Source organism: Oncorhynchus clarkii, chromosome 2 (assembly GCF_045791955.1).
Source record: "Oncorhynchus clarkii lewisi isolate Uvic-CL-2024 chromosome 2, UVic_Ocla_1.0, whole genome shotgun sequence".
NCBI lineage: Eukaryota > Metazoa > Chordata > Actinopteri > Salmoniformes > Salmonidae > Oncorhynchus > Oncorhynchus clarkii.
In genome coordinates this window covers 93,551,951-93,577,178 of record NC_092148.1, presented here as the reverse complement: position 1 = coordinate 93,577,178, position 25,228 = coordinate 93,551,951, and the positions used below count along the sequence as shown (strand labels likewise).

At 42.5% G+C, this 25,228-nt stretch overlaps 1 protein-coding gene across 1 annotated transcript in view; it reads right to left on the bottom strand.

Moving 5' to 3' along the window:
• Nucleotides 1-5,147: 5,147 nt before the first annotated feature.
• LOC139378560 (unconventional myosin-Va-like) overlaps nucleotides 5,148-25,228 on the bottom strand; it is a 31,269-nt gene continuing 11,188 nt past the window's right edge. The window contains exons 13-14 of the mRNA XM_071120842.1: nucleotides 11,309-11,379; nucleotides 5,148-5,889 (exon numbers count right to left, since the gene is read on the bottom strand). Coding sequence (XP_070976943.1) covers nucleotides 5,148-5,889; nucleotides 11,309-11,379 — 813 coding nt within the window. The remainder of the gene's footprint in view (nucleotides 5,890-11,308; nucleotides 11,380-25,228) is intronic.

The window sequence follows — 25,228 nt, the reverse complement described above, 5'->3', positions numbered from 1 at the left end:
CTACAGGGAGTCTAACATTCATCACTACAGGGAGTCTAACATTCTATATCAGTCATCACAACAGGGAGTCCAACATTCTATATCGTTCATCACTACAGGGAGTCTAACATCCATCACAACAGGGAATCTAACATCCATCACAACAGGGAGTCTAACATCCATCACAACAGGGAGTCTAACATCCATCACAACAGGGAGTCTAACATTCTATATCATTCATCACAACAAGGAGTACAACATTCATCACTACAGGGAGTCTAACATTCTATATCATTCATCACTACAGGGAGTCTAACATTCTATTTCATTCATCACTACAGGGAGTCTAACATTCTATATCATTCATCACTACAGGGAGTCTAACATTCTATATCATTCATCACTACAGGGAGTCTAACATTCTATATCATTCATCACTACAGGGAGTCTAACGTTCTATATCATTCATCACTACAGGGAGTATAACATTCTATATCATTCATCACTACAGGGAGTCTAACATTCTATATCATTCATCACGATAGGGAGTCAAACATTCTATATCGTTCATCACTACAGGGAGTACAACATTCATCACGACAGGGAGTCTAACAATCTATATCATTCATCACTACAGGGAGTCTAACATTCTATATCATTCATCACTACAGGGAATCTAACATTCATCACTACAGGGAGTCTAACATTCATCACGACAGGGAGTCTAACATTCTATATCATTCATCACTACAGGGAGTCTAACATTCTATATCATTCATCACTACAGGGAGTTTAACATTCTATATCATTCATCACTACAGGGAGTCTAACATTCTATATCATTCATCACTACAGGGAGTACAACATTCATCACTACAGGGAGTCTAACATTCTATATCATTCATCACTACAGGGAGTACAACATTCATCACTACAGGGAGTCTAACATTCATCACGACAGGGAGTCTAACATTCTATATCATTCATCACTACAGGGAGTCTAACATTCTATATCATTCATCACTACAGGGAGTTTAACATTCTATATCATTCATCACTACAGGGAGTCTAACATTCTATATCATTCATCACTACAGGGAGTACAACATTCATCCCTACAGGGAGTCTAACATTCTATATCATTCATCACTACAGGGAGTCTAACATTCTATATCATTCATCACTACAGGGAGTCTAACATTCTATATCATTCATCACTACAGGGAGTCTAACATTCTATATCATTCATCACTACAGGGAGTCTAACATTCTATATCATTCATCACAACAGGGAGTCTAACATTCTATATCATTCATCACTACAGGGAGTCTAACATTCATCACGACAGGGAGTCAAACATTCTATATCGTTCATCACTACAGGGAGTACAACATTCTATATCATTCATCACTACAGGGAGTCTAACATTCTATATCATTCATCACTACAGGGAGTCTAACATTCATCACTACAGGGAGTCTAACATTCTATATCATTCATCACTACAGGGAGTCTAACATTCTATATCATTCATCACTACAGGGAGTCTAACATTCATCACTACAGGGAGTCTAACATTCTATATCATTCATCACTACAGGGAGTCCAACATTCATCACGACAGGGAGTCAAACATTCTATATCGTTCATCACTACAGGGAGTCTAACATTCTATATCATTCATCACTACAGGGAGTCTAACATTCTATATCATTCATCACTACAGGGAGTCTAACATTCATCACGACAGGGAGTCAAACATTCTATATCGTTCATCACTACAGGGAGTCTAACATTCTATATCATTCATCACTACAGGGAGTCTAACATTCTATATCATTCATCACTACAGGGAGTCTAACATTCTATATCATTCATCACTACAGGGAGTCTAACATTCTATATCATTCATCACTACAGGGAGTCTAACATTCTATATAATTCATCACTACAGGGAGTCTAACATTCATCACTACAGGGAGTCTAACATTCTATATAATTCATCACTACAGGGAGTCTAACATTCTATATCATTCATCACTACAGGGAGTCTAACATTCTATATCATTCATCACTACAGGGAGTCTAACATTCTATATCGTTCATCACTACAGGGAGTCTAACATTCTATATCATTCATCACTACAGGGAGTCTAACATTCTATATCGTTCATCACTACAGGGAGTCCAACATTCTATATCATTCATCACTACAGGGAGTCCAACATTCTATATCGTTCACCATTAAAAGAACAGACCCTTTCATATACCTCTCATCAAAAGTCATTACAGAGAACATGTGTCATGGGGGTTAGGTATATGCAGCTATGGCTGTATCTGCGTGTGTGTGTGTTCAATGGCACTAGAACTGAGACTGTTCCATTCAGTCAGTGATGTCTGTGTAAATGTATGAAAAGCTCAGAATCTCCGTGGTTTCATTGTGATAGAAGATTATGACATTTGCAGCACGTACTTACACTTTGTAATGTAATTGACCAAATGTCCCTCTTTCAGCTTTCAGAACACAACATATAATGTATCAGTCTATATTTACCGCCTCCCATTTCTCTAATGTGTAGCAGATTGCTGTGATCTCTATTTGATTTGACCGTGGTGTGTTTTAACACTGGTCCCTATCCTAGTCCATTACCACCATCAAAGACTGGGAGAGTAACTAACTAGAACCAGACGTTAGAGAGTAACTAACTAGAACCAGACGTTAGAGAGTAACTAACTAGAACCAGACGTTAGAGAGTAACTAACTAGAACCAGACTTTAGAGGGTAACTAACTAGAACAAGACTTTAGAGGGTAACTAACTAGAACCAGACGTTAGAGAGTAACTAACTAGAACCAGACATTAGAGACTAACTAACTAGAACCAGACGTTAGAGAGTAACTAACTAGAACCAGACGTTAGAGAGTAACTAACTAGAACCAGACGTTAGAGACTAACTAGAACCAGACGTTAGAGGGTAACTAACTAGAACCAGACGTTAGAGAGTAACTAACTAGAACTAGACATTAGAGACTAACTAGAACCAGACGTTGAAGAGTAACTAACTAGAACCAGACATTAGAGACTAACTAGAACCAGACGTTAGAGGGTAACTAACTAGAACCAGACGTTAGAGAGTAACTAACTAGAACCAGACATTAGAGACTAACTAGAACCAGACGTTAGAGAGTAACTAACTAGAACCAGACGTTAGAGACTAACTAACTAGAACCAGACGTTAGAGAGTAACTAACTAGAACCAGACGTTAGAGACTAACTAACTAGAACCATACGTTAGAGGGTAACTAAATAGAACCAGACGTTAAGAGAGTAACTAACTAGAACCAGACATTAGAGAGTAACTAACTAGAACCAGACGTTAGAGACTAACTAACTAGAACCAGACATTAGAGACTAACTAGAACCAGACGTTAGAGGGTAACTAACTAGAACCAGTCATTAGAGAGTAACTAACTAGAACCAGTCATTAGAGAGTAACTAACTAGAACCATACGTTAGAGGGTAACCAACTAGAACCAGACGTTAGTACCAGACACAGAGGGGCCAATCGGTTGCATGTGGCTAAAGTTGGAAGGGGTGTAACTGTAGGGTAGAGGCCTTAGAATAGTTGGTCAATATTGCACTAATTTAAATCTTCCTCTAAATGATTGAAAGTATACATTTAAAATGGAGTCTTTCATGTCTTCATTCAAGTTTTTGTTGCTATCAGAGATGATACCAGTCAAGTTTTTGTTTCCATCAGAGATGATATCAGTCACGTTTTTGTTGCTATCAGAGATGATACCAGTCAAGTTTTTGTTGCTATCAGAGATGATATCAGTCAAGTTTTTGTTGCTATCAGAGATGATATCAGTCATGTTTTTGTTGCTATCAGAAATTATATCAGTCATGTTTTTGTTGCTATCAGAGATGATATCAGTCATGTTTTTGTTGCTATCAGAGATGATATCAGTCATGTTTTTGTTGCTATCAGAGATGATATCAGTCATGTTTTTGTTGCTATCAGAGATGATATCAGTCATGTTTTTGTTGCTATCAGAGATGATATCAGTCACGTTTTTGTTGCAATCAGAGATGATATCAGTCACGTTTTTGTTGCAATCAGAGATGATATCAGTCACGTTTTTGTTGCTATCAGAGATGATATCAGTCACGTTTTTGTTGCAATCAGAGATGATATCAGTCATTTTTTTGTTGCTATCAGAGATGATATCAGTCACGTTTTTGTTGCTATCAGAGATGCTATCAGTCAAATGTGTGTTGCTGTCAGAGATGCTAATGTATCACAACTGTGACGTTAAAGTGCAGTATATTACACCTCTATCTTCCTGTAGTTGTGTTCTTCACACATGGTGAAAAGTCTCCCATCATTTGTGATGACATGACTGATGGTTTATAAATCAATGCGCTACTAAAAGAGAATGTCATGGCGACGGTTCATGTGTGTGTGCCAAGTTGTGTGTTCGGGGGTTGTTATTGGGGGCCAGTGGGGGTGTGCTGGGGCGGGGGCGTGACCATTATTAACGGGTCGCCTGCTACGTCCCATAGTGTGTGTATGTGTGTGTGCCCGTGCATATGCAGTACGTGTGTATGTGTGTGTGTTATCAACGGGTCGCCTGCTCCGTCCCATGGTAAGGAGGACAATTGGCATTATCCTGCACCATATGCTACCCACGGAGACTCAGACAGGGCTAGTGACAGCAGGGGCTCCTGTGGTTGGCCTGGTCCCATTATCACCATGGAACTTGTGCCAAACACGGCTAGAGCTGTGTGTGTGTGGGGGGGGGGGGCATTGTGTGTGTGTGTGCGTGTGTGCGTGTGTGCGTGTGTGTGTGTGTGTGTGTGTGTGAGCATGCTCAAGAGGGTCTTTAAATAGAGAGCTGGTCTGCTTTACAGGCGTTTGTCACCGGGGTAACAGTGCCTGTTGTCGGGGTAACTGACACCCCATTGATGTTCCTCAGGGAGGTTGATTTTCATTTCCTGAATCAGATCAAAGAGATGGGGCGGGGGGGGGGGGGTGCAGGTGCAGCACAGACCTCTCAGTGTGGGTAGGTGTTTCATTTGTAAAACCTCCTTCGATGATACAATAGTTCATTCTCATTTTTTATTGTAATAAAATAGAAAAAACTGTCACTGTTTCAACATTTAGTTATTTTCTAGGTGAGACATAAGTCTCATACTCTATTACAACTGTGGTGTGGTCCGATCCTGTGGTCCGATCCTGTGGTCTGATCCTGTGGTCTGATCCTGTGGTCCGATCCTGTGGTCCGATCCTGTGGTCTGATCCTGTGGTGTGGTCCTGTGGTCCGATCCTGTGGTGTGGTCCTGTGGTCCGATCCTGTGGTCCGATCCTGTGGTCTGATCCTGTGGTCCGATCCTGTGGTGTGGTCCTGTGGTCCGGTCCTGTGGTCCGATCCTGTGGTCCGATCCTGTGGTCTGATCCTGTGGTGTGGTCCTGTGGTCCGATCCTGTGGTGTGGTCCTGTGGTCCGATCCTGTGGTCCGATCCTGTGGTCTGATCCTGTGGTCCGATCCTGTGGTGTGGTCCTGTGGTCCGATCCTGTGGTGTGGTCCTGTGGTCCGATCCTGTGGTCCGATTCTGTGGTGTGGTCCTGCGGTCCGATCCTGTGGTCTGATCCTGTGGTCCGATCCTGTGGTGTGGTCCTGTGGTCCGATCCTGTGGTGTGGTCCTGTGGTCCGATCCTGTGGTCCGATCCTGTGGTGTGGTCCTGCGGTCCGATCCTGTGGTCTGATCCTGTGGTCCGATCCTGTGGTGTGGTCCTGTGGTCCGATCCTGTGGTCATATCCTGTGGTCCGATCCTGTGGTCCGGTCCTGTGGTCTGATCCCGTGGTGTGGTCTTGTGGTGTGGTCTTGTGTTGTGGTCCTGCTGTCTGAAGAAGATTTATCCAATGTTGTTCTGCAGCTTTTTCCAAATGAAATTCTTTCTATCCCAATCTTCCAAACTAGCCCTAAACCTGATTACGATTAGGGCTGAAGGGAATTCTCTCTCTCTCTCTCTCTCTCTCCCCCTCTCTCTCTCTCTTTCTCTCTCTCTCTCTCTCTCTCTCTCTCTCTCTCTCTCTCTCTCTCTCTCTCTCTCTCTCTCTCTCTCCCTCTCTCCCTCCCTCCCTCCCGGGCAGGCGGTGATGGGGAGGGGATGCTGTTCCCTTAATCCGGATGAGGAGGTGCATGGATCACCCAGTTTAGGGATTAACACAATAGCTCTGAGTCTGCTCCTTTCAGCACACTGCTTGGTTTTTATTTAGACTTCTGTAGTATACTGTATTATACTGTATTATAGTGTAGTGTACTATAGTATACTGTATTATACTGTACTATACTGTAGTGTACTGTATTACACTGTATTATAGTGTAGTGTACTTTAGTATACTGTATTATACTGTATTATACTGTAGTGTCCTGTATTAGACTGTATTATACTGTAGTGTACTGTATTATACTGTACTGTATTATACTGTATTATACTGTATTATACTGTAGTGTACTGTATTATACTGTAGTGTACTGCAGTGTACTGTATTATACTGTATTATAATGTAGTGTACTTTAGTATACTGTAGTGTACTTTAGTATACTGTAGTGTACTGTATTATACTGTATTATACTGTATTATAGTGTAGTGTACTGTAGTATACTGTATTATACTGTATTATACTGCAGTGTACTGTATTATACTGTAGTGTACTGTATTATACTGTATTATACTGCAGTGTGCTGTATTATACTGTATTATACTGTATTATACTGTTGTGTACTGTAGTATACTGTAGTATACTGTAGTGTACTGTATTATACTGTATTCTACTGTAGTGTACTGCTGGTCATTTATGAACATTTGAACATCTTGACCATGTTCTGTTATAATCTCCACCCGGCACAGCCAGAAGAGGACTGGCCACCCCACATAGCCTGGTTCCTCTCTAGGTTTCTTCCTAGGTTTTGGCCTTTCTAGGGAGTTTTTCCTAGCCACCGTGCTTCTACACCTGCATTGCTTGCAGTGTGGGGTTTTAGGCTGGGTTTCTGAAAAGCACTTTGAGATATCAGCTGATGTACGAAGGGCTATATAAATAAATTTGATTTGATTTGATTTGACAGTTCTGGTATTGCATTGATCCATAGTCATATATTTACATATGTATTCATATAGGCTATACTGTATATATTCACATATAGGCTATACTGTATATATTCACATATAGGCTATGCTGTATATATTCACATATAGGCTATACTGTATATATTCACATATAGGCTATACTGTATATATTCACATATAGGCTATACTGTAGATATTCACATATAGGCTATACTGTATATATTCACATATAGGCTATACTGTATATATTCACATATAGGCTATACTGTATATATTCACATATAGGCTATACTGTATATATTCACATATAGGCTATACTGTATATATTCACATATAGGCTATACTGTATATATTCACATATAGGCTATACTGTATATATTCACATATAGGCTATACTGTATATATTCACATATAGGCTATACTGTATATATTCACATATAGGCTATACTGTATATATTCACATATAGGCTATGCTGTATATATTCACATATAGGCTATACTGTATATATTCACATATAGGCTATACTGTATATATTCACATATAGGCTATACTGTATATATTCACATATAGGCTATACTGTATATACTGTATTCACATATAGGCTATTCTGTATATATTCACATATAGGCTATACTGTATATATTCACATATAGGCTATACTGTATATATTCACATATAGGCTATACTGTATATATTCACATATAGGCTATACTGTATATATTCACATATAGGCTATACTGTATATATTCACATATAGGCTATACTGTATATACTGTATTCACATATAGGCTATTCTGTATATGTCCACAAGTATTCATATAGACTAGACTGTATATATTCACATACTGTATATGGGCAGCAGGTAGCCTAGTGGTTAGAGCGTTGGGACTAGTAACTGAAAAGTTGCTAGATCGAATCCCTGAGCTGACAAGGTAAAAAAATCTGTCGTTCTGCCCCTGAACAAGGCAGTTTAACCCACTGTTCCCTCGTAGGCCGTCATTGAAAATAAGAATTTGTTCCTAACTGACTTGCCAGGTTAAATAAATGTGTGTTTATATACATACTTTTGGTCTCTGGTTTCTACTATGCCACTGACATCTCTTCCAGTGACTAGGAAGAGTAACTTTATGAAGTCATTGTTTCAGTGTTATAGACGTTTAGTTCCTCACAATCTTTCATTTAGCTGTTTCCCCCCCCTTTGTTCTTCTCAGGTCTATACTCAATCTCCAAATCATGACGACCTCCTCAACCCTGACTCATCCTCACACCCCTCCTCCAAAGCTCCAGGCAACGTGTTCACGGGAACCTTTTTCAGTGAGCGACAGGGGAACAACAGTTCACCTGACACGTGGAACTCCAATGGAATGAACCAGCCTGGCTTTGGAGGCATGGTGGGAGGGGCCTCAGCTCACCAATCAGGAAGCTACAACAACATGCAACCAGCACATAATCACCTGGTAAAGAACTGACTGTACATGACTTCACTCACACAAAGAGTTTTAAATAAATAATGTTCTACTTATAGTTTTATTGTGATGGGCTCACACAGATGTAGATACTAACCCAGCACATGTACAGTACCAGTCAAAAGGGTTGCAGCACTCCATCACTCTCCTTCTTGGTCAAATAGCCCTTACTCAGCCTGGAGGTGTGTTGGGTCATTGCCCTTTTGAAAAACAATGATAGTCCCACTAAGCGCAAACCAGATGGGATGGTGTATCGCTACAGAATGCTGTGGTAGCCATGCTGGTTAAGTGTGCCTTGAGTTCTAAATAATTTCACAGAAAGTGTCATCAGCAAAGCACCCACACACCATCAAACCTCCTCCTCCATGCTTCACAGTGGGAACCACACATGCAGAGATCATCCGTTCAACTACTCTGTGTTTCACAAAGACACGGAGGTTGGAACCAAAAATCTCAAATTTGGACTCATCACACCAAAGGACAGATTTCCACCGGTCTAATGTCCATTGCTCGTGTATCTTGGCCCAAGCAAGTCTCTTCTTATTATTGGTGTCCTTTAGTAGTGGTTTCTTTGCAGTAATTCCACCATGAAGGCCTGATTCATGCAGTCTCCTCTGAACAGTTAATGTTGAGATGTGTCTGTTACTTAAACTCTGTGAAGCATTTATTTGGGCTGTAATTTCTGAGGCTGGTAACTCTATTCTTTGCTGTTCTTGCTATAATATGGCCGCCTCGCTTCGCGTTCCAAGGAAACTATGCAGTATTTTGTTTTTTTTACATGTTATTTCTTACATTGGTACCCCAGGTAATCTTAGATTTCATTACATACAGTCGGGAGGAACTACTGAATATAAGAGCAACGTCAACTCACCATCATTGCGACCAGGAATGTGACTTTCCCGAAGCGGATCCTGTGTTTTGCCCTCCACCCAGGACAATGGATCGGATCCCAGCCGGCGACCCTAAACAACGACGCCATAAAAGGGGCAGACAAAGCGGTCTTCTGGTCAGGCTCCAGAGACAAGCACATCGCGCACCACTCACTAGTACACTACTCGCCAATGTCCAGTCTCTTGACAACAAGGTTGATGAAATCCGAGCAAGGGTAGCATTCCAGAGAGACATCAGAGACTGTACCGTTCTTTGCTTCACAGAAACATGGCTCACTGGAGAGACGCTATCGGAGTCGGTGTAGCCAGCTGGTTTCTTCACGCATCACGCCGACAGAAACAAGCATCTTTCTGATAAGAAGAGGGGCGGAGGGGTATGCCTTATAATTAACGAGACGTGGTGTGATCATAACAACATCCAGGAACTCAAGTCCTTCTGTTCACCTGACTTAGAATTCCTCACAATCAAATGTCGACCGCATTATCTACCAATGGAATTCTCTTCGATTACAATCACAGCCGTATATATTCCCCCCCAAGCAGACACATCGATGGCCCTGAACAAACTTTATTTGACTCTTTGCAAACTGGAATCCATACATCCTGAGGCTGCATTCATTGTAGCTGGGGATTTTAACAAGGCTAATCTGAAAACAAGACTCCATAAATTCTATCAGCATATCGATTGCGCAACCAGGGCTGGTAAAACCCTGGATCATTGTTATTCTAACTTCTGCGACGCATATAAGGCCCTCCCCCGGCCTCCTTTCGGAAAAGCTGACCACGACTCCATTTTGTTGATCCCTGCCTACAGACAGAAACTAAAACAAGAAGCTACTACACTTAGGTCTGTTCAACGCTGGTCCGACCAATCTGATTCCACGCTTCAAGACTGCTTCGATCACGTGGATTGGGATATGTTCCGCATTGCGTCCAACAACAACATTGACGAATACGCTGATTCGGTGAGCGAGTTCATTAGAAAGTGCATCGGCGATGTCGTACCCACAGAAACCGTGGAATGATGGCAGCATTCGCGAGAAACTGAAAGCGCGAACCACTGCTTTTAACCAGGGCAAGGTGACCCGAAAAATGACCAAATACAAACAGTGTAGCTATTCCCTCCGCAAGGCAATCAAACAAGCTAAGTGTCAGTATAGAGACAAAGTAGAGTTGTAATTCAACGGCTCAGACACAAGAGGTATGTGGCAGGGTCTAACAGTCAATCACGGATTACAAAAAGAAAACCAGCCCCATCGCGGACCAGGATGTCTTGCTCCCAGACAGACTAAATAACTTCTTTGCTCGCTTTGAGGACAATACAGTGCCACTGACACGGCCCGCTACCAAAACCTGCGGACTCTCCTTCACTGCAGCCGACGTGAGTAAAATATTTAAACGTGTTAACCCTCGCAAGGCTGCATTCCCAGACGGCATCCCCAGCCGCGCCCTCAGAGCATGCGCAGACCAGCTGGCTGGTGTGTTTACGGACATATTCAATCAATCCCTATCCCAGTCTGTTGTTCCCACATGCTTCAAGAGGGCCACCATTGTTCCTGTTTCCAAGAAAGCTAAGGTAACTGAGCTAAACGACTACTGCCCCGTAGCACTCACTTCCGTCATCATGAAGTGCTTTGAGAGACTAGTCAAGGATCATATCACCTCCACCCTACCTGACACCCTAGACCCACCCCAATTTGCTTACCGCCTCAATAGGTCCACAGACGACGCAATCGCAACCACACTGCACACTGCCCTAACCCATCTGGACAAGAGGAATACCTATGTGAGAATGCTGTTCATCGACTACAGCTCAGCATTTAAAAAACATAGTACCCTCCAAACTCGTCATCAAGCTCGAGACCCAGGGTCTCGACCCTGCCCTGAGCAACTGGGTACTGGTCTTCCTGACAAGCCACCACCAGGTGGTGAGGGTAGGTAACAACATCTCCACCCCGCTGATCCTCAACACTGGGGCCCCACAAGGGTGCATTCTGAGCCTTCTCCTGTACTACCTGTTCACCCACGACTGAGTGGCTATGCACGCCTCCAACTCAATCATCAAGTTTCGGACGACACTACAGTGGTAGGCTTGATTACCAACGATGACGAGACGGCCTACAGGGAGGAGGTGAGGGCCCTAGAAGTGTGGTGTCAGGAAAGTAACCTCACACTCAACGTCAACAAAACTAAGGAGATGATTGTGGACTTCAGGAAACAGCAGAGGGAGCACGCCCCTATCCACATCGACGGGACAGTAGTGGAGAGGGTAGTAAGTTTTAAGTTCCTCGGCGTACACATCACGGACAAACTGAATTGGTCCACCCACACAGACAGCGTTGTGAAGAAGGCGCAGCAGCGCCTCTTCAACCTCAGGAGGCTGAAGAAATTCGGCTTGTCACCAAAAGCACTCACAAACTTCTACAGATGCACAATCGAGAGCATCCTGTCGGGCTGTATCACCGCCTGGTACTGCAACTGCTCCGCCCACAACCGTAAGGCTCTCCATTGGGTAGTGAGGTCTGCACAACGCATCACCGGGGGCAAACTACCTGCCCTCCAGGACACCTACACCACCCGATGTCACAGGAAGGCCATAAAGATCATCAAGGACAACAGCCACCCGAGCCACTGCCTGTTTACCCCGCTATCATCCAGAAGGCGAGGTCAGTACAGGTGCATCAAAGCAGGGACCGAGAGACTGAAAAACAGCTTCTATCCCAAGGCCATCAGACTGTTAAACAGCCACCACTAACATTGAGTGGCTGCTGTCAACATACTGACTCAACTCCAGCTCACTTTAAATAATGGAAATTGATGGAAATTGATGGAAAAAAGGTATCACTAGCCACCTTAAACAATGCCACTTTCATGTTTACATACCCTACATTACTCATCTCATATGTATATACTGTACTCAATAACATCTACTGCATCTTGCCTATGCCGTTCTGTACCATCACTGATTCATATATCTTTATGTACATATTCTTTATCCCTTTATGTGTGTATAAGGTAGTAGTTGTGGAATTGTTAACTAGATTACTCGTTGGTTATTACTGCATTGTCGGAACTAGAAGCACAAGCATTTCGCTACACTCGCATTAACAATCTGCTAACCATGTGTATGTGACAAATAAAATTTGATTTGATTTGACTTGGTATTTTACCAAATAGGACTATCTTCTGTATACCAGCTCTACCTTGTCACAACACAACTGATTGTCTCAAACGCATTAAGAAGGAAAGAAATTGCACAAATTAACAAGGCACACCTGTTCATTTAAATGCATTCCACCTCATGAAGCTGGTTGAGAGAATGCCAATAGTGTGCAAAGCTGTCATCAAGGCAAAGGATGACTTCTTTGAAGAATTTCTAACAAAATATATTTTGATTTGTTTAACACTTTTTTGGTCACTACGTGATTCCATATGTGTTATTTCATAGTTTTGATGTCGTCACTGTTATTCTACAATGTAGAAAATAGTAAAAAAAAAGAAAAACCCTTGAATGAGTAGGTGTTCTAGAACCCTGGAATGAGTAGGTGTTCTAGAACCCTTGAATGAGTAGGTGTTCTAGAACCCTTGAATGAGTAGGTGTTCTAGAACCCTGGAATGAGTAGGTGTTCTAGAACCCTTGAATGAGTAGGTGTTCTAGAACCCTGGAATGAGTAGGTGTTCTAGAACCCTGGAATGAGTAGGTGTTCTAGAACCCTTGAATGAGTAGGTGTTCTAGAACCCTGGAATGAGTAGGTGTTCTAGAACCCTTGAATGAGTAGGCGTGTCCAAATTTTTGACTGGTACTGTATATACTGATGCACTCTGGTCCGCTGCCAAATCATGTGTATGTTGTTTATTGTTTCGCAGGACTATTCTCCCCATTCAGTCTCACCTGTAGAGGTGAACAGGGGTCTTCCTCCTATGTCTACCTTCCACCGTAACAACCCTGCTGCATCTCACACCCAGTCAGCCAACAGCTCAGAGAACACCACAGGAAACCACTCTACAGGAAGGTCACAGACTGGAGCAGCCCTGGGGAAAGCACTAGCTTCTGTAAGTACTGGAACCTACCCGTCGTGTCTACCTGTCCTGTCTACCTGTCCTGTCTACCTGTCCTATCATACTCTGTTCCTCTAATATTCTATGGCTTTTCCTGAGAATTTGGATTGGATTTGGAATGTCAGTTTACTTCCTGAATGGACTGAATTGAAATGGAATTGACCCCAATCCTGTAGCCAGCCAGAGAACAATATCCTCTATCCACGATGACTACTAGGGAAATGACCCGTAGTATACGGTTCCTAGTATAACAAGTGACTGTGTCACATTATTAACGTAGCCCTGGGTCGTGCTCGTGCTGCCGGTGTGTTAATTGGATGCTGTCTGACCAGTAACCAGGATTGACGAGTCAGCTCGGTTTACGAGCCTCGCTGCAAAGCCCGAGGCAGAGGTTGTAAAACCACACAGAGAAATTACAGGTTGTGCTTTTAAAATGATGCATGGAGTTGCTCCTCACAGTCCTCTAACCACGTCTTTACCCCACCTCTTCACCCCACCTCTTCCCCCCACCTCTTCCCCCCACATCTTCCCCCCACATCTTTACCCCACCTCTTCACCCCCCACCTCTTCACCCCACCTCTTCCCCCCACCTCTTCCCCCCACATCTTCCCCCCACCTCTTTACCCCACCTCTTCACCCCCCCCACCTCTTCCCCCCACCTCTTTACCCCACCTCTTTACCCCACCTCTTCACCCCACCTCTTCCCCCCACCTCTTCCCCCCACCTCTTCCCCCCACATCTTCCCCCCACATCTTTACCCCACCTCTTCACCCCCCACCTCTTCACCACACCTTTTTACACCACCTCTTCACCCCACCTCTTTACCCCACCTCTTCCCCCCACCTCTTCCCCCCACATCTTCCCCCCACCTCTTTACCCCACCTCTTCACCCCCCCACCTCTTCCCCCCACCTCTTTACCCCACCTCTTTACCCCACCTCTTCACCCCACCTCTTTACCCCACCTCTTCCCCCCGCATATTCCCCCCACCTCTTTACCCCACCTCTTCACCCCCCCACCTCTTCCCCCCACCTCTTTACCCCACCTCTTCACCCCACCTCTTTACCCCACCTCTTCCCCCCACCTCTTCCCCCCACATCTTCCCCCCACCTCTTTACCCCACCTCTTCACCCCCCCACCTCTTCCCCCCACCTCTTTACCCCACCTCTTCCCCCCACCTCTTCCCCCCACCTCTTCCCCCCACCTCTTCACCCCACCTCTTCACCCCACCTCTTCCCCCCACCTCTTCCCTACACTTCTTCCCCCCACCTCTTTACCCCACCTCTTCCCCCCACCTCTTCCCCCCACTTCTTCCCCCCACCTCTTTACCCCACCTCTTCACCCCCCACCTCTTCACCCCACCTCTTCCCCCCACCTCTTCCTCCCACCTCTTCCCCCACATCTTCCCCCCACCTCTTCCTCCCACCTCTTCCCCCCACCTCTTCCTCCCACCGCTTCCCCCACATCTTCCCCCCACCTCTTTACCCCACCTCTTCCTCCCACCTCTTCCCCCCACCTCTTCACCCCACTTCTTCCCCCCACCTCTTCCCACCACCTCTTCACCCTCCACCTCTTTACCCCTCCTCCTCTTTCTCCCCCCTTCTCTTTCTCCCTCCTCCTCTACCCCTTCTCCTCTACCCCTCCTCACCTACCTCTCCTAATCTACCCCTCCACTACCCCTCCTCCTTTTCTCCCTCCTCCTCTACCCCTCCTCCTCTTTCTCCCTCCTCCTCTACCCCTCCTCCTCTTTCTCCCTCCTCCTCTACCCTTCCACCTCTACCCCTCCTCCTCTTTCTCCCTCCTCCTCTACCCCTACTCTTCTTTCTCCCTCCTCTCTACCCCTCCTCCTCTTTCTCCCTCCTCCTCTACCTCTCCTAATCTACCCCTCCTCCTCTACCCCTCCTCCTCTACCTCTCCTAATCTACCCCTCCTCCTCTACCCCTCTACCTCCCCGTCATACTCATCCTCTGCCCCTCACCTTCTCTTCCTTCTTTACCCTCTCTTCTCCTCTCTCTGTCTGTCTGTCTGTCTGTCTGTCTGTCTGTCTGTCTGTCTGTCTGTCTTCAGATTTATTCTCCTGACCACACCAGTAGCAGTGAAAACTCCTCCACACCAGACAGGTCTCCATCTCCATCTCCACACACAGGCTCTGGCCCCCCAGCTTACCCGTGGCACACGTCTGCTCAGACCTCTGTCTCCCCCAGTTACCAGTGTTCTCCTATATCTCTGGTAAGGACATGAAGCTCTGTGACACTCACTTGACATACAAGACTACCTGCACATACGGTAGCTCGAGTATCAATTTGAATTGATATAACTATAACTTCAACTAAACAATTATTTTCTGGGCTATAGTTTCCTAGTTAAATAAAGGTTAAATAAAAACAATTCAAAAATGTATAACCAACCTTAAATCAATGCAATCTTTTATATTCTCTCATGACAATAACACACCGTCTCTCTCTTTCTCTCTCTCTCGCTCCACTACTCTCTCTCTCTCTCTCTCTCTCTCTGTCTCTCTCTCTCTCTATATATATCCCTCTCTCTCTCTCTTTGTCTCTCTCTCTCTCTATATATATATCTCTCTCTCTCTCTGTCTCTCTCTCTCTCTGTCTCTCTCTCTATATATCTCTCTCTCTCTCTCTCTCTGTCTCACTCTCTCTCTCTCTCTCTCTACTCCCTCTCTCTCTACTCTCGCTCTATATATATATATATATATCTCTGTCTATCTCTCTCTATATATTGCTCTCTCTCTCGCTCTCTCTCTCTCTCTCTCTATATATATATATATATATATATATATATATATATCTCTCTCTCTATATATATATATATATATCTCCCCCCCCCCCTCCTCACTCTAGTCTCAGTTGGAGGATCGTCTAGATAGACTGGATGATGTGATCTATGTTCTGCATAACCATACGGTGGGACACATCCCCAGCCTGCCCTCTGACATCCACAGCCTGTTGAACCAGGCCAACCATGGACAGATCCACAACACCCCACTACCAGGGACACACCATAGACACAGACCCACCACGGCACATGGCACAGCCATGGTGAGACACAGTCCTTACTCTGTCAAAGTCTTTCAGGTTGTGTCTGTTTTGTGCATAAAAAAATGTGTCGAGAAAGGCTATTGGCCACTGTGTGTGTGTGCCCACCCACTGCTCTTACCAGTCACATCAGACACGCTCTAGATATGGTATATGGTACATGGTACATTTCAACATATTGTACACATGTCATTTCAACATATTCTCCACATGTCATTTCAACATATTTTACACATGTCATTTCAACATATTTTACACATGTCATTTCAACATATTTTACACATGTCATTTCAACATATTGTACACATGTCATTTCAACATACTTTACACATGTCATTTCAACATATTCTCCACATGTCATTTCAACATATTGTACACATGTCATTTCAACATATTCTCCACATGTCATTTCAACATATTTTACACATGTCATTTCAACATATTTTACACATGTCATTTTAACATATTCTCCACATGTCATTTCAACATATTTTACACATGTCATTTCAACATATTTTACACATGTCATTTCAACATATTCTCCACATGTCATTTCAACATATTGTACACATTTCATTTCAACATATTTTCCATAACGGGAGGAGTGTTGTTCTGGAAATAGAGAACAGAGAGGAACACCGTGTTTAATTTAATTTGATGCGGATCTGGAAAGTCTATCTATGTGTGGATGCTGTTCTGTCAAGGACCAGGTAAACGATATGGACAGGGAATACATAGCCTGGTCCCAGAACGGTTAAGTGCTGTCTTGCCACTCCATTGCTCTCACTGGCATGGCACAGCGAGACAGCACAAACAGATCTGGAACCAGGCTACAAATCCTACATTGTGACCACTTACATATCAGCGTGTTTCTCTTTCCTTCCTGGAGATTGAACCCAGCTGTAGTGGTGAAAGTCCAGACAGAGGACAGAGTGATGGAAGTAGGTCTACGTTATATTTAGAGGACAGAGTGATGGAAGTAGCTCTACGTTATATTTAGAGGACAGAGTGATGGAAGTAGCTCTACGTTATATTTAGAGGACAGAGTGATGGAAGTAGGTCTACGTTATATTTAGAGGACAGAGTGATGGAAGTAGCTCTACGTTATATTTAGAGGACAGAGTGATGGAAGTAGCTCTACGTTATATTTAGAGGACAGAGTGATGGAAGTAGCTCTACGTTATATTTAGAGGACAGAGTGATGGAAGTAGCTCTACGTTATATTTAGAGGACAGAGTGATGGAAGTAGCTCTACGTTATATTTAGAGGACAGAGTGATGGAAGTAGGTCTATGTTATATTTAGAGGACAGAGTGATGGAAGTAGGTCTACGTTATATTTAGAGGACAGAGTGATGGAAGTAGCTCTACGTTATATTTAGAGGACAGAGTGATGGAAGTAGCTCTACGTTATATTTAGAGGACAGAGTGATGGAAGTAGCTCTACGTTATATTTAGAGGACAGAGTGATGGAAGTAGCTCTACGTTATATTTAGAGGACAGAGTGATGGAAGTAGCTCTACGTTATATTTAGAGGACAGAGTGATGGAAGTAGCTCTACGTTATATTTAGAGGACAGAGTGATGGAAGTAGCTCTACATTATATTTAGAGGACAGAGTGATGGAAGTAGCTCTATGTTATATTTAGAGGACAGAGTGATGGAAGTAGCTCTACGTTATATTTAGAGGACAGAGTGATGGAAATAGCTCTACGTTATATTTAGAGGACAGAGTGATGGAAGTAGCTCTATGTTATATTTAGAGGACAGAGTGATGGAAGTAGCTCTACGTTATATTTAGAGGACAGAGTGATGGAAGTAGCTCTACGTTATATTTAGAGGACAGAGTGATGGAAGTAGCTCTACATTATATTTAGAGGACAGAGTGATGGAAGTAGGTCTACATTATATTTAGAGGACAGAGTGATGGAAGTAGGTCTACATTATATTTAGAGGACAGAGTGATGGAAGTAGCTCTACATTATATTTAGAGGACAGAGTGATGGAAGTAGCTCTACATTATATTTAGAGGACAGAGTGATGGAAGTAGCTCTACGTTATATTTAGAGGACAGAGTGATGGAAGTAGCTCTACGTTATATTTAGAGGACAGGGTGATGGAAGTAGCTCTACGTTATATTTAGAGGACAGAGTGATGGAAGTAGGTCTACATTATATTTAGAGGACAGGGTGATGGAAGTAGGTCTACGTTATATTTAGAGGACAGAGTGATGGAAGTAGCTCTACATTATATTTAGAGGACAGAGTGATGGAAGTAGCTCTACATTATATTTAGAGGACAGAGTGATGGAAGTAGCTCTACATTATATTTAGAGGACAGAGTGATGGAAGTAGCTCTACGTTATATTTAGAGGACAGAGTGATGGAAGTAGCTCTACGTTATATTTAGAGGACAGAGTGATGGAAGTAGCTCTACGTTATATTTAGAGGACAGAGTGATGGAAGTAGCTCTACGTTATATTTAGAGGACAGAGTGATGGAAGTAGCTCTACGTTATATTTAGAGGACAGAGTGATGGAAGTAGCTCTACATTATATTTAGAGGACAGAGTGATGGAAGTAGCTCAACATTATATTTAGAGGACAGGGTGATGGAAGTAGGTCTACATTATATTTAGAGGACAGAGTGATGGAAGTAGCTCTACATTATATTTAGAGGACAGGGTGATGGAAGTAGCTCTACATTATATTTAGAGGACAGAGTGATGGAAGTAGCTCTACATTATATTTAGAGGACAGAGTGATGGAAATTGGTCTACATTATATTTAGAGGACAGAGTGATGGAAGTAGCTCTACGTTATATTTAGAGGACAGAGTGATGGAAGTAGGTCTATATTATATTTAGAGGACATAGTGATGGAAATTGGTCTACATTATATTTAGAGGACAGGGTGATGGAAGTAGGTCTACATTATATTTAGAGGACAGAGTGATGGAAATTGGTCTACATTATATTTAGAGGACAGAGTGATGGAAGTAGCTCTACGTTATATTTAGAGGACAGAGTGATGGAAGTAGCTCTACATTATATTTAGAGGACAGAGTGATGGAAGTAGCTCTACATTATATTTAGAGGACAGAGTGATGGAAATTGGTCTACATTATATTTAGAGGACAGAGTGATGGAAGTAGCTCTACGTTATATTTAGAGGACAGAGTGATGGAAGTAGGTCTACATTATATTTAGAGGACAGAGTGATGGAAGTAGCTCTACGTTATATTTAGAGGACAGAGTGATGGAAGTAGCTCTACATTATATTTAGAGGACAGAGTGATGGAAGTAGGTCTACATTATATTTAGAGGACAGAGTGATGGAAGTAGCTCTACATTATATTTAGAGGACAGAGTGATGGAAGTAGCTCTACATTATATTTAGAGGACAGAGTGATGGAAGTAGCTCTACGTTATATTTAGAGGACAGAGTGATGGAAGTAGGTCTACATTATATTTAGAGGACAGAGTAATGGAAGTAGCTCTACATTATATTTAGAGGACAGAGTGATGGAAGTAGATCTACATTATATTTAGAGGACAGAGTGATGGAAGTAGCTCTACATTATATTTAGAGGACAGGGTGATGTAAGTAGCTCTACATTATATTTAGAGGACAGGGTGATGGAAGTAGCTCTACATTATATTTAGAGGACAGGGTGATGGAAGTAGCTCTACATTATATTTAGAGGACAGGGTGATGGAAGTAGCTCTACATTATATTTAGAGGACAGAGTGATGGAAGTAGCTCTACATTATATTTAGAGGACAGGGTGATGGAAGTAGCTCTACATTATATTTAGAGGACAGGGTGATGGAAGTAGCTCTACATTATATTTAGAGGACAGAGTGATGGAAGTAGCTCTACATTATATTTAGAGGACAGGGTGATGGAAGTAGCTCTACATTATATTTAGAGGACAGAGTGATGGAAGTAGCTCTACATTATATTTAGAGGACAGAGTGATGGAAGTAGCTCTACATTATATTTAGAGGACAGGGTGATGGAAGTAGCTCTACATTATATTTAGAGGACAGAGTGATGGAAGTAGCTCTACATTATATTTAGAGGACAGGGTGATGGAAGTAGCTCTACGTTATATTTAGAGGACAGAGTGATGGAAGTAGCTCTACATTATATTTAGAGGACAGGGTGATGGAAGTAGGTCTACATTACATTTTAGAGGACAGAGTGATGGAAGTAGCTCTACGTTATATTTAGAGGACAGAGTGATGGAAGTAGCTCTACATTATATTTAGAGGACAGGGTGATGGAAGTAGGTCTACATTATATTTAGAGGACAGAGTGATGGAAGTAGCTCTACGTTATATTTAGAGGACAGGGTGATGGAAGTAGCTCTACATTATATTTAGAGGACAGGGTGATGGAAGTAGGTCTACATTATATTTAGAGGACAGAGTGATGGAAGTAGCTCTACGTTATATTTAGAGGACAGAGTGATGGAAGTAGCTCTACATTGTATTTAGAGGACAGGGTGATGGAAGTAGCTCTACATTATATTTAGAGGACAGAGTGATGGAAGTAGCTCTACATTATATTTAGAGGACAGAGTGATGGAAGTAGCTCTACATTATATTTAGAGGACAGAGTGATGGAAGTAGCTCTACATTATATTTAGAGGACAGGGTGATGTAAGTAGCTCTACATTATATTTAGAGGACAGGGTGATGGAAGTAGCTCTACATTACATTTAGAGGACAGAGTGATGGAAGTAGCTCTACATTATATTTAGAGGACAGGGTGATGGAAGTAGCTCTACATTATATTTAGAGGACAGGGTGATGGAAGTAGCTCTACATTATATTTAGAGGACAGAGTGATGGAAGTAGCTCTACATTATATTTAGAGGACAGAGTGATGGAAATTGGTCTACATTATATTTAGAGGACAGGGTGATGGAAGTAGGTCTACATTATATTTAGAGGACAGTGTGATGGAAATTGGTCTACATTATATTTAGAGGACAGAGTGATGGAAGTAGCTCTACGTTATATTTAGAGGACAGAGTGATGGAAGTAGCTCTACATTATATTTAGAGGACAGAGTGATGGAAGTAGCTCTACATTATATTTAGAGGACAGAGTGATGGAAATTGGTCTACATTATATTTAGAGGACAGAGTGATGGAAGTAGCTCTACGTTATATTTAGAGGACAGAGTGATGGAAGTAGGTCTACATTATATTTAGAGGACAGAGTGATGGAAGTAGCTCTATGTTATATTTAGAGGACAGTGATGGAAGTAGCTCTACATTATATTTAGAGGACAGAGTGATGGAAGTAGCTCTACATTATATTTAGAGGACAGAGTGATGGAAGTAGATCTACATTATATTTAGAGGACAGAGTGATGGAAGTAGCTCTACATTATATTTAGAGGACAGGGTGATGTAAGTAGCTCTACATTATATTTAGAGGACAGGGTGATGGAAGTAGCTCTACATTATATTTAGAGGACAGAGTGATGGAAGTAGCTCTACATTATATTTAGAGGACAGGGTGATGGAAGTAGCTCTACATTATATTTAGAGGACAGAGTGATGGAAGTAGCTCTACATTATATTTAGAGGACAGGGTGATGGAAGTAGCTCTACATTATATTTAGAGGACAGGGTGATGGAAGTAGCTCTACATTATATTTAGAGGACAGAGTGATGGAAGTAGCTCTACATTATATTTAGAGGACAGGGTGATGGAAGTAGCTCTACATTATATTTAGAGGACAGAGTGATGGAAGTAGCTCTACATTATATTTAGAGGACAGGGTGATGGAAGTAGCTCTACGTTATATTTAGAGGACAGAGTGATGGAAGTAGCTCTACATTATATTTAGAGGACAGGGTGATGGAAGTAGGTCTACATTACATTTTAGAGGACAGAGTGATGGAAGTAGCTCTACGTTATATTTAGAGGACAGAGTGATGGAAGTAGCTCTACATTATATTTAGAGGACAGGGTAATGGAAGTAGGTCTACATTATATTTAGAGGACAGAGTGATGGAAGTAGCTCTACGTTATATTTAGAGGACAGGGTGATGGAAGTAGCTCTACATTATATTTAGAGGACAGGGTGATGGAAGTAGGTCTACATTATATTTAGAGGACAGAGTGATGGAAGTAGCTCTACGTTATATTTAGAGGACAGAGTGATGGAAGTAGCTCTACATTATATTTAGAGGACAGGGTGATGGAAGTAGCTCTACATTATATTTAGAGGACAGAGTGATGGAAGTAGCTCTACATTATATTTAGAGGACAGAGTGATGGAAGTAGCTCTACATTATATTTAGAGGACAGAGTGATGGAAGTAGCTCTACATTATATTTAGAGGACAGGGTGATGTAAGTAGCTCTACATTATATTTAGAGGACAGGGTGATGGAAGTAGCTCTACATTATATTTAGAGGACAGAGTGATGGAAGTAGCTCTACATTATATTTAGAGGACAGGGTGATGGAAGTAGCTCTACATTATATTTAGAGGACAGAGTGATGGAAGTAGCTCTACATTATATTTAGAGGACAGGGTGATGGAAGTAGCTCTACATTATATTTAGAGGACAGGGTGATGGAAGTAGCTCTACATTATATTTAGAGGACAGAGTGATGGAAGTAGCTCTACATTATATTTAGAGGACAGGGTGATGGAAGTAGCTCTACATTATATTTAGAGGACAGAGTGATGGAAGTAGCTCTACATTATATTTAGAGGACAGGGTGATGGAAGTAGCTCTACGTTATATTTAGAGGACAGAGTGATGGAAGTAGCTCTACATTATATTTAGAGGACAGGGTGATGGAAGTAGGTCTACATTATATTTAGAGGACAGAGTGATGGAAGTAGCTCTACGTTATATTTAGAGGACAGAGTGATGGAAGTAGCTCTACATTATATTTAGAGGACAGGGTGATGGAAGTAGCTCTACATTATATTTAGAGGACAGAGTGATGGAAGTAGCTTTACATTATATTTAGAGGACAGGGTGATGGAAGTAGCTCTACGTTATATTTAGAGGACAGAGTGATGGAAGTAGCTCTACATTATATTTAGAGGACAGGGTGATGGAAGTAGGTCTACATTATATTTAGAGGACAGAGTGATGGAAGTAGCTCTACGTTATATTTAGAGGACAGGGTGATGGAAGTAGCTCTACATTATATTTAGAGGACAGGGTGATGGAAGCAGGTCTACATTATATTTAGAGGACAGAGTGATGGAAGTAGCTCTACGTTATATTTAGAGGACAGAGTGATGGAAGTAGCTCTACATTATATTTAGAGGACAGGGTGATGGAAGTAGGTCTACATTATATTTAGAGGACAGAGTGATGGAAGTAGCTCTACGTTATATTTAGAGGACAGAGTGATGGAAGTAGCTCTACATTATATTTAGAGGACAGAGTGATGGAAGTAGCTCTACATTATATTTAGAGGACAGGGTGATGGAAGTAGGTCTACATTATATTTAGAGGACAGAGTGATGGAAGTAGCTCTACGTTATATGTTTGAGGACAGAGTGATGGAAGTAGGTCTACGTTACATTTTAGAGGACAGAGTGATGGAAGTAGGTCTACATTATATTTAGAGGACAGGGTGATGGAAGTAGGTCTACATTACATTTTAGAGGATATAGAACTGTCTAATCCCTAGTAGGGCTATTACATTCATTCAGGTTTCCAGGGATATGTGTGTCCATTACAATGAATGATTCCTGAACAGAATTAGGGGCTATGTTTAGGAGAGCTATGGGGATTAACATCCTCTGTGATTAAATTCATTCCGTGAGATAAACAGGGATCTGTTCAGGGATACAGAATTTGGTGACCTATTTGTCATTATGGGGGCGGCAGGGTACCGTAGTGGTTAGAGTGGAGGGGCGGCAGGGTAGCCTAGTGGTTAGAGTGGATGGGCGGCAGGGTAGCCCAGTGGTTAGAGCGTTGGACTAGTAACCTGGAAGGTTGCAAGTTCGAATCCCCCGATCTGACAAGGTACAAATCTGTCCTTCTGCCCCCTGAACAGGCAGTTAACCCACTGTTCCTAGACCAGTTAACCCACTGTTCCTAGACCAGTTAACCCACTGTTCCTAGACCAGTTAACCCACTGTTCCTAGACCAGTTAACCCACTGTTCCTAGACCAGTTAAACCCACTGTTCCTAGACCAGTTAACCCACTGTTCCTAGACCAGTTAACCCACTGTTCCTAGACCAGTTAACCCACTGTTCCTAGACCAGTTAACCCACTGTTCCTAGACCAGTTAACCCACTGTTCCTAGACCAGTTAAACCCACTGTTCCTAGACCAGTTAACCCACTGTTCCTAGACCAGTTAACCCACTGTTCCTAGACCAGTTAACCCACTGTTCCTAGACCAGTTAACCCACTGTTCCTAGACCAGTTAACCCACTGTTCCTAGACCAGTTTAACCCACTGTTCCTAGACCAGTTAACCCACTGTTCCTAGACCATTTAACCCACTGTTCCTAGACCAGTTAACCCACTGTTCCTAGGCCAGTTAACCCACTGTTCCTAGACCAGTTAACCCCACTGTTCCTAGACCAGTTAACCCACTGTTCCTAGACCAGTTAACCCACTGTTCCTAGGCCGTCATTGTAA